Source organism: Sardina pilchardus, chromosome 7, assembly GCF_963854185.1.
Source record: "Sardina pilchardus chromosome 7, fSarPil1.1, whole genome shotgun sequence".
Lineage (NCBI taxonomy): Eukaryota > Metazoa > Chordata > Actinopteri > Clupeiformes > Clupeidae > Sardina > Sardina pilchardus.
Genome location: NC_085000.1, coordinates 5,235,077 through 5,246,322, shown reverse-complemented (window position 1 = coordinate 5,246,322; position 11,246 = coordinate 5,235,077). Strand labels below are relative to the sequence as shown.

General features: G+C 46.5%; 1 protein-coding gene across 1 annotated transcript; it reads left to right on the top strand.

The window, feature by feature from the left end:
* The first annotated feature begins 9,211 nt into the window (after positions 1-9,211).
* rps26 (ribosomal protein S26) lies at positions 9,212-11,006 on the top strand. The gene is made up of 4 exons (XM_062540399.1): positions 9,212-9,346; positions 9,888-10,065; positions 10,289-10,419; positions 10,915-11,006. Exons 1-4 carry the CDS (start codon positions 9,299-9,301, stop codon positions 10,948-10,950), a joined length of 393 nt encoding a protein of 130 aa, XP_062396383.1. The 5' UTR covers positions 9,212-9,298; the 3' UTR covers positions 10,951-11,006.
* The last annotated feature ends 240 nt before the right edge of the window (positions 11,007-11,246 follow it).

The window sequence follows — 11,246 nt, the reverse complement described above, 5'->3', positions numbered from 1 at the left end:
TCGAAGGATGGGCAGGGCAGAACGGGTCTAACTCTAAAAACAGTCTGACGCAAAACTCTCTCCTCATCCTGTTTGTCTTCATACCAGCCATCGTTTTTTACACCCCCTCTCCCAAGTGTCTGATAGTTTGGGCAGACCAAAAAAAAAAAGAAAAAAAGAAAAAACTGGAGGGGAAAAACTGGACACAATGTCTGACAGATGTTTCTGTGGCCACAGAGCCACAAGCATGTTCTCTTGTAAAGACGTGAAAAACTCGCGCAAGACGGCAGTTATTTAAGTTATCTGTGATTTGTTTTCTTTTGCTGCAGTTCTTCAATTCTCACATAAAACTGTGTGAAGTGCATCTCCCGGGAAGTGCTGTCATCTGCCGGGCTAATAGGCTGGGAAGCTGCATAGCTCGCTCAGCCTCTTCTTTTTCCCCATTCCAGCAGGCCATCTATGTGTAGGGTCCTCTGTTATGGGAGCTGTTTCTAATGCGTCTTATCCATCTCTGTCAGTATTTGGCATAGACACATCTCAAATGGAACTTAGACTTTAACAATAAAATGAAATAATTTGAATGTACTTTAAAAACACTGAATACACTGTTGCAACAAATTCGTATAGAGTTTAGATTGGTGGTATGGTATGGTTGGGCTATATCTATGCCGAGATAATGGAGAGTGAGCATGGTATGTCTGAGTCACAGGGCAACCAGCCAAGCAGAAAGTACCCAGCTTACCTGTGCTATACACATCAACAGGTGAGGAAGAAGAGGACATTTCGCAAGGACTGGAATTCAGTGACGTGAGATTACCACCCAAATGAATTCGAAAACTGATACATTTGGTGGCAAGAAAAAGATAATCCCTTGTCCCAGTTATGTTTACAGGAGACTACATGTGTAGCTTTTGCACATCAGGAACAAATGGTCAGACATCAACCATATGACTGACCATGTTTAAAATCAGCTGACAGAACCAAAATGTAAATAATGTATAAAATATACAGTATATTTATGCTGATGTGACATGCAATGTGGGGGAGGTGTTAAAAATGAAGACAATAAAGGATAAATCTTTATTGCTCTTACCAGTGAAGGAGGATGTTCTCGATTAAGTTTGCGATAACTTGCAAAAGTGAATCAAACTGACTAACGATATTTTGAAGTTGTGACCAAATATATAAGCAACATGGCTTTCCTGCCTACCTGCCCTGTTGGCTTTTTAACAGCTGTGTTTTACATGCACTGAATATTATCTTTTTTCTTCTTGTAAATAAGAAATATTTATTACTGTATGATGGATTTTATACTGTTAGCGAGGAAAGAGTTAAATACAAAGTATTTTAGAGCTTTAAGTTGAATCTGTTGAATAATTAGACAAAGGCTTTTGTTGTTTTCCCATAGTTTAATAGAACAATAAAATTTCTATTTTCAATTACGTCTTGTCTCTGAAATCTTTATTTTACGACTACGTTGAGTTATTCATGTTTAAAGTTGTGTGAGTCTCATTTTAAGGTCCAGTTTAATGGGTATATATGAAATTACTATCATTCATAATCCCTGTCTCTCCACAGGGAATTTGAAAATTAATACAAATCTTATCCTTGGAAGCATGCATCACCCCTTTGGTATTATTATTTTCCCATACACCCTGTCTACTTTGTCTTCCTTCTGTTTTCATCTCTCCCCTCTTCTGTTGGTCACCAAAATTCTTTTTACGTTACACTCAGGCCCCCTTGATAGATCTGCACAACACAAATGTAGACGTCTTTATCTGGGTGTTCCAGAATCAATAAAGTGAAAAGCGTAATAACTAATATATGCAGAATCAATCACACAAGCAAAAGCACAAAAGCAGTCTTTGCCTCCAACTCTTCACCCTACAGTCCAAGCCCTTAGCTCCATAGGAACCACAGAGGAATCTCTGGGTACTGGGCTACATAGCCCCTATTATATATGTTTTTACAACACCAAATGTTTTGCTTCATTTACTTAATGTCGGAAAGAAATAAAGAAATAGTAAAAGGAGTAATGAAAGCCTGCAGTTCCACCCCACCCCCTCACCCCCGACCGCCAAACCTCCTCCCCGTCCCCCCTGCCTCCCCCGACTCGCACCCCTCCGCCCCTGGCAGGCGAGCGCGACCACAGAAGTTTGGAAGTGCTGAGGCAACTCTCCCCAGCCAGCCGCAGCCCAACGCAGGGCCAGTGAGGGTCAGCCAGACTGAGCGCCGCACAGCCGCACTGAGCCAGCCAGAACACCCCACTCCTCAGCAAGAACGCCCCACTCCTCAGCTAGAACACCCCACTCCCCACCTAGAACACCCCACTCCCTAGAACACCCAGCAGGAGATGAGAGCAGAGGAGAGGAGAGGGACGAGAGAAGGCAGTCAAGGCAGCAAGAACACCCCACTCCCCAGCTAGAACACCCCACTCACTAAAACTCTCCTCTCCCTAGAACACCCCACTCCCTTGAACACTCCTCAGCCAGAGAACCTCAAAAAACACCCCACTTCCTAGAACACTCCTCAGCCAGAACCTCCCTCTCCCTAGAACACCCCACTCCTCAGCAAGAACATCCCTCTCCCTAGAACACCCCACTCCTCAGCCAGAACGTCCAGCAAGAGATGAGTGCAGAGGAGAGGAGAGGGGCAAGAGAGGGCAGTCCAAAGCAGGCAGACAGGAGAGGACAGGACAGAAGAGCAATGGAAGGATACTGGGGATACCTGGAAGACGAAGAGGAGGTGAGAGGTGGACAGAGCAGGAGAAATGGCAGAGGATTCGCCAGGGGGGTAGAGGCAAAAGGAAAGCAAGATGGGTCACAAGAAGACGAGAGAAACAAGGATGGCAGCTAAGGCCTGACATGACAGGGAGAATTACGACCCAGACAGATGTTCATCTGTTGGAGGGGAAAGTCTGATGCTGGCAGACGTGAGAAGAGAGACGACCCACAGAGAATTGGGTAATACTGTTGAGTAACAAGGAGAGCAAGGAAGAGCACTGAGAACATGTTGGACACATGCTCTATGAACAAACCAGCAAACTGATGGGAGCGGTAAAGAAACCTGGGCCAAGAGAGAGATGAAGAGCGGGAGACATCAGACTAATAATAGACATCCACTGCCCTCTGCAATTACATTAAAGCGTCTGCACACAACTGCCAGAACAGCAAACAGCGAACATTTATTTCAAGATATACTGTATTATTAAGTCCCTTAATTGTCTGGGTCAAAAGGAAAAGGAAGGAAGGTCAGTTGGAAAATGGAGATCGAAACCAAGACTTTGAGATTGGAGAAAAAAGGGAGGATAACACGAAAGGCCAGAGAGAGGAAAGAGGAACAGAGGGTATGTAAGAGGATGAAAAGAGAGAGAGAGAGAAAAACAGGAGGAGAGAGAGAGAGAAAGAGAGAGAAGGAAAAGACAAGAGGAAAAAAGTGAAAGAAGAAGATGATCGACAGGGTTCGAGAAAGAGGCTAAGCAAGGTTCAATTCCCAGGCGCTGGAGGACTGAGGGAGGTGGAGGGGGTCCGTCATTGTGGGAGTGCTGAGGAGTCAGTGATAATTAGCTCAATTAGTGACAAAGGCAGTGTAATAAATACCGACTTAGTGTCTGGGTCCCCGCTGGCCTCTCCCCGCGCAGCCTGTGATGCGGTCCAGGACTGACGGACAATTCATTAAACCGACAAAATACCCCACCGCCCAGGCGTGACGCTGCGAGTTAGCCCCCTACTGGCCTGGGCCATTGTTCTAATTGTCTGGGCTGGAGTCACTCACTGGCTCTGCCTCCTCAGCTCGCCACCCTCCCCTCTCTCATCCCTCGCCTTTCAAAAAAGAGAGAGGGAGAGAGGGAGAGAGAGATGGAGAGAGAGAGAGGGGGGGGGAGAGGGGAGATAATGCCCCTACCTAACTCTGTAAGAAGGTGATCGGCAGGTTGGAAAAAAATGGTAAGAGTTTCATGAGGGTGAAGGGGGGTTGTTGGTGGGCGGAGGGGAGGGGCGGTGGGATTAGGGATCGGTGGGTTGCCTGGGAGTGCTGGGACCGGCCCCGATTGGAATGCAGCGAGAGATGAGTCCAGGAGCTCGGATGCGGGACAAAGCGAGAGTTAATTAGGAAAGATTGAAGGGGTTTGGCGACAATGGGCTGCCACCCGAGTCGAGATGAAATTGCTTCCGCGGATTATTGGTGGTGTGGTGCCGGGGTGTGTGTGTGTGTGTGTGTGTGTGTGTGAGTGTATGGGGTTGTGGGGCCAGTGTGTGCCTGTGTGGAGATGGATATGGTTGAGAAGGGGGGGGGGGGGTGCAGTGGCAGGAGGGGGGGCATTTGGGATGAAGTGGGGGGGGGCAGCTTCACCCTGCATGGGACTGATGGCTGCCCCTCTGGTTTGGGAGCCAGGGAGCGGGAGAGGCCAACCGGCTGTTCCCACAGTCTGTTCCTCCGCAGCCACCTTTGACACACAGGTCTGCCAGGCGGCGCGCGAGGAGGGAGGGTGGGAACGGGGAGATGCGGTTTGAGGGAAAACAAAAACAAGACCTCAGAAAGTATAAATTCATCATCTCTCTCTCTCTCTCTCTTCCTCCAAGACACCAACACAGAGAGAGATAAAGAGAGAAAGAGAGAAAGAGAGTGAGAGAGAGAGAGGGAGGCAAAGACGATAGAAGATGTAAGAAGCAATAAAGAAACAGAACAAAAATTAATGAGACTCATAAAATTCATAGCAATAGATATTTATCCTTCCGATCAGTTAGCCATCACCGCATCCCAGCATTCTTTAGAAGTAGTAGGACACAAGTCTGCATTCTCTAGAAGTATACACTAAGCGCAACCTATACTGGACACTGTCAATTAGTCCATTTGTATTGTGAATTCTTTCTTCTAATACATTTTATTTACTGTCCACCAAAAAAAAATGCCTTTAAGACCCTTAAACTTGAGAAAGAACCCGCAACAAAATGAGAGGCCAGGAGCAGTTTAGAAGCTAATTGAATAATTGTGCAGATTAAGTCACTTGATAATTGGCCAGAACAAAACCACAGTGGCCTGGCTTAGTGTGGCTCCATCAGACGAAAAACGAAGTGAGAAGTGAATGCACTCTCCCTCTCCCTCTCTTCCTCTCTCTCTCTCTCTCTCTCTCTCTCAGGCTCCAGAGTGCTTCCACGCCACTGCCCAGCGGAGGAAGCGGCGAGACTCAATCTCGACTCCTGAAGATTGAGCCCGAGAGAGCTGTACGGTAAACAGGTCAATTACGGCTGGACCTTTTTTGCACCGAGGAGATGATATACTGTATGATACCCTAACGCACAACAGCAAGGGTCAAAGCTTCTTATTAAAATTCCAGCAAAATTGTCGGAAGATTGTTTCTCTGCGCAGACCTCGGGGCCCGGAGCAGGGGCCTGAGGGACAGGGGGTGCTGATGCTTTGGGCAAACGCAGGCAACGGCGGGTGTGTGGAATGTGGACGCAGTTTTACTGACCACAATGAATAACACGCTCCATGAAGTAGCCATAGAGGGTGAACCGGGAAAGAGGAGTACTTGGGTTACAAAAGCAGCAGAGGATACCATATGGATGAGAGCAACGGATGCCAAGAAATAAATGAAAAGAGAAAAAAAAAAAAAATCAATGAGCAAAAAATCTGAAAAATGGACAAATTTGGTGTGTGAGGTTTATGTACAGGAAGTTTCTGTGTGTGCTTGTATGCTTTTGTGAGGGCATGAGTGTGTGTGCGCATGTGTGTGTCTGCTTGTGTCTGAGTGTTTGTGTCTATGAGTGTGTGTGTGATGGGTAATTAGCGAATGTGTGCAAGTGCAAGTGTGAATGGGAGCGAGCGCTCTCGGAGCGGCCCGGGGAAGGAGAACAGCTGGGAGGCAGGCCGCGTCCAGAAGAATTGAGCCCTCGCAACACTGGCCCTCTCAGCAGATGGCGGCTCCAGAGAAGCTGCCATGGTGAATCACAATAGGCCCCGCGCCGGTAACATCTCCATCACACCCTCGGCCCCGGCTCTGCCACTGCCCCCGCACCGCGCAGGGGGTGACAGCCGCGGCAGACGGAATGGAACCCGCCATGGCAGCCAAAGAACTGGAATCCTGATGAATCATCGGCAGCTCAAAATCAATACCATTTGCACAGTGGTTTATAAACAGTGTTAGGCCATTTTCCCTCTTATTGAAAATACATGTGGCAAAAGACTTGTCTCCGACTGGTCTGCATCATAGCACCGCTCATACGTCATGATGTGTAACTCAGTGAAGTGCTTATTGAGGAGGGTGGGGTGGTGGGGGGTATGAAATACGGCCATGGCGAAAGGACCAAGGCGCGGGGGTGGGGGGTGGGGGGTTCTGGAGCAAAGACATTTAGCCGAGCAGACGCAGGCCGAGGCCAGACACAGGGAGAAGCCACTGCTTTCCTGGGGGATGCATGAGCAGTGCAGTGTGAATAAGGGCTGGGAATGCGGACAGACCACGGGACCACTGTGAGCAATCAGGATGATGTCTGTGGCTTCGGCTCCGTGCCCCTGAAGAGGGATATGTTGAGTTTGGAGCGGACCGTAGGTGGGAGGGTTATGAGTGTCTGTGTGCGTGTGTGTGTGTGTGTGTGTAATAAGTTTTAGTATGTGCCTGTGTGCTTGCCTAGTCCATGTCTCTGTCTGAGTGCATGTATGTGGTTGTGTGTTTATATGTATGTGTCTAGAAGTGCTTGTATATAATGGATGTGCGTGTACGTGGGTGGGATGGGTACAGGCATGGGGCTGAGGGGGGAGAAGGTTATAATTTACGCGCCACGATCGCACCCATTCTTCCCACACACAAACAGACCGTGACCTCTTGATTCTCCCTTTTGACGTGACAGCCTGCTCCCAGTTGGCCCATTTCTCAGTCAAACTAAATCATCTTCTGGAACCACTCGACAGCAGAGATAAAGTTCTCAACGACAGCACGCTCAGGCACACCACTGCGCCGTGAACCTCGCTGTCCTCTGGAGCCATGAGCTCAGCGCTCAAGTGACAGGTGAGCTCCATGCCAGGAGCGTCTGAGTCGGCTTGAGCATTACTAAGTGCGTGTCGCCTAAAGCAGCAACATCTGAAAGCCCTTTTGAAAACATAAGGATGGAAAAATGTGGGCCTCTGCTTACATCGTATACAGCAGTCCCAAAGTCCACATGGCTACAGATGTACAGTGGGTTCCCTGCTGTTTCATGATGAGTACGTAAGTGCAGAGCGCAGAAAGACTACTATTCTGAAGTAGAGTTGGTAGTTGGTAAATTATTTTCATTTTTTTTTTAAAAAAGAGGCGGAAAAAAAATCATCTTGAAAAAGTTCCTCTCACATGTTGGATGTGTGACCTCCCCACTCCCGCTGCTCTTGTTATCTGCTGTCTGACTTGGAAACGCTGCTCACATCTGGTTAACACGGATGCTTGTAAATGGATGCTCATCATATTTCCTGATGATCATTGTGGTTCCCAGGAGCTGTGCATGTGCATTCATGGTTCTCTGTTCATGTGTGTGTGCTGGTCGCTGTCTCTAACGGCGTCCATGTGCCAATCTAATTGTTTCCCCCCTTTTTTGACTTAATCCGTTATTCATGGAGCACCTCCATCCAACCCCAAAATGGGGGGAAAAACACCAATCAATGGGACATTGTTTGAATGCAATCCGCTGAAAAAGGGCTGCTGAAGACAAAGGGGGGAAAAGTGCCGGGTTTTTTGGTTTTAATTACTGCCTGTGTTTTTACAGCAACAGTGGGCGAAGGCTCAAGTCTGACACACGGGTGGAGGAATGTTTATTTGCTGCAGTTTAGGAGCATGGTGGCTTGCAGGAACACTGACACATTCCTCTGTCACCCGGGTTCTCTCTATTTCTCTCTCTCCCTCTCTGTCCCAAACATTCCTAAGCATGCACATACTCTTGGTTGTCACAAAGCACAAATCCTCCACAGAGCCTTTGCTTTGCTCTGCTCTGCTGCACCTGGCATGGCACCTGAGGGTGATCCCAGCGGAGTGTGCTTCAGGACAGAAGATCATGCTGCCAGAACTAAAGCTCTCTGGGGACTCAATAAAAATGCCATCTGAATCACTTTGCCCACAGGGGCAACACCAACACATTGCCACAGGTGCCTTTTTCAGGTGAAAGTGTGAATGACGCACAATTCTCCACACATATGCATAATGAGCGTGGGTATGTTTTAGTTGACAGTAGCCATTGGCAACGTGTCTGCCATACAGGGTCCGACTCATCCATGACGTACCTCTCCACCTCAACCACGGAAGACATTTCATTGGGTCATGTCCTTAACTGTTCATCATCAAAGCCCTTCTTCCAGTTGACAGGCCTGCTGGGAGTTTGCTTGCAAAGCAGGGCCCCCGAACCACCACCCACCCACCCAACTCTCCCCTAAATGTCCTGAGTGAGCCCCTCCACCCGCCAACCCCCCTACTCAGCACACCCAATCCTAATCGCTTCCAGAGGTTCGACTGTCCCAATTTCAAGATGTGTCATCAGCCATACATCATCCATATATCATCCTCCCTCTTCATTATTCTCTTGCTTACCACCAACACTGTAGCAGCTACACTGGGAAACTAATTTTGTTTATTTGTTATAACAATTAGCCAACCAGAGGCGTACCGAGGTTGTTTAAGGTTTTAAGACACATGCCAAGGGTGGCCTCCCATTTCTAATCTGCAGGCACTCACACATTGAGCATGTTTAAAGTCTTGCATAATGAGCTGAAAACACAACTTAATGCCTTTTTAGTAACCTACTAATATAGAAAATTAGTCCCCACAATTACAATGATCTCAATTCTGCCATTCGTTGCCACTCCTGAGTGAGGACCACACATTACCATCAGGATGTTACACTCGTGACATTTTGCCTTGAAAGTGTCTGCTGACATCTAGTGGAACATTTAGGTAGGTGATACTTGGAAGGACATGATTAGGTCAATGCCTACTGTAATTTCAAAATAAGTACATTTTACGGTCTGGGATTTGCTCCCAAAGCGTACATGCCAGCTACCTGATCTATCGTTGTTTACTCAAAATCCAGAGACGACATGATCCACCTCAGAACTATTAAAACAGATAAATTACGACTTCTACCCGTTTCCTCTTTAATCAGAGTGAACGGCACCATGGGATTGATATTACTCTACAAAAAGTAGTCCCTAAGTTTAGAGGCTTGTTCTGCCCATTTTGTCTTTTTACTTTAAGGAGTCGATATTTTCTCAAATAATAATATTGCTTTTGTTTAATTATGTTGTATCGTTGTATACAGTGAATTCGAAATAAAGAGATTAGTAACGGCGGAGGGGACATATATAAATGACGTATGCATCCTCACCGGTCCTTTTTTACCGTCTAGGCAAAATGGTGCGTACGTTTCCGATGTTGCCGAGAACAATTTTCTTTAAAAATCTGCTCGTATAATTTAGTTGACTGCACATTTTAGCCAGTATCGGACGCGGATATTACGTATTTGTCAGAACTTTTATAAGTTGTGTGATATTAAGTACATATCAATAAGTATTGCCTATTCGACTTGGACGAAGCTAGACTCGTGGGGTAGCATGCGGTGGAAGCGCGTTAGCTTGCTAAATGAGCCTAGCTCTTTATCAAATTATAAGTGCCCATTGAAGTGTACTGTAACATTCACTTCATAATGGATATCAATCTGATGCGGTATGAGGTTGTATACGTCCTTCTACGATGTATCAGATATACTCGTGCAGTGTAGACAAAACATGACCGATGTTCCCTACTCCTAGATGTTGCTAACGTTAGCCAAGTTGTATCTGGTTAATGCTAGGTCGTGTAGCCAAATAGGCCTCCGCCATTTCTGAAGTTCAGAAGATGTGATAAATTAATCATCTGGAACAAAGTATTCACTCAACTCTGTTTTTGTAATCCACAGACCAAGAAGAGGAGGAACAACGGCCGCGCTAAGAAGGGACGTGGGCACGTCCAGCCCATCCGCTGCACCAACTGTGCTCGCTGTGTGCCCAAAGACAAGGCCATCAAGAAGTTCGTTATAAGAAACATAGTGGAGGCAGCAGCTGTGCGAGATATTACAGAGGCCAGCGTATTTGACGGTGAGTTTCAACCACATACCTTATACAAATGTTGTTTTTATTAACTGGGAAGACAAGATATTCCTAACTGGCTTCCATGACCTGTGACGGAAGTATTCTGGGCTGTTATTGAATGAGTGTCTTAACAGGCCGTGATCAATTGTAGATATGGAGTCAATATATTGATTGTACTATGATATTGTAACTTACGGCAGACATGCGCTTGTCCCCCATCTCTGTGCAGCATATGTCTTGCCCAAACTGTACGTGAAGCTCCACTACTGTGTGAGCTGTGCCATCCACAGCAAGGTGGTGAGGAATCGCTCCCGTGAGGCCAGGAAGGACCGCACTCCTCCACCCCGCTTCAGGCCCAGTGTAAGTTGGTTTGTCTCTGCAAAGGAGCATCTATGCATTAGCCACTGGTCTGCAGGTCAAATCTGGGAAAACTTCCTTAAATGAAATGGTGTTTTTTTTGCGATAGAACAAACACTTTATGGTTATTTTGATTGGCTGCAGAGTTGACTTAACTTTGTACCATGCTGGATCTTTACCCCATTTTTGTCGCTTTTCGACATGGTGGATATTAAGGGTAATTTTTCAATGTGCAGGCTTAAATGACCGCTTACATGGAAGCCATGGAAAATGGTGCTAGAGGACTATCCTTTGTATTGAAAAGTGACTAAAGGAGTAAATGTTAGCTCTTAACATTTCGTTTCCTCAACGGAATTCACCTAAATTCTTTGTTCAACGTAAACGTAATTTTACTCCTGAGGAGTTTGTGATTTTCCATTTGTTAAATGTCATGAGCGGACTTGGTTCTTGCTTTTTAAAGTGCACAAGCTTACATGCTTTTTTTTTTGTCCTTTGCAGGGTGCCGCCCCAAGAGCTCCTCCTAAACCTATGTGATCTTCCACCACTTTCATGGAAAAACTGAAATAAATGTGCCCCACATTGGAAAAAAATACCTTTGCGTCTTGGTTTAATTAACTGAACCCTGTTTCAATGTAGTTTTTTACAGTTCTAAACATAAAGGAGATCTGGATTGTGTGATCTCATGCCTTGGCGGTCTGTCGCATCTGTGGGGCATTTAAATGTTAACCATTATTTTAGTACTCTATTGTGGCAACCCTCTGCTGACATGTTTACGGCACCCTTGTCCAGTTCTTTAAGTTCAGGCACTATGTTTGAATTCTGGCGTGGGT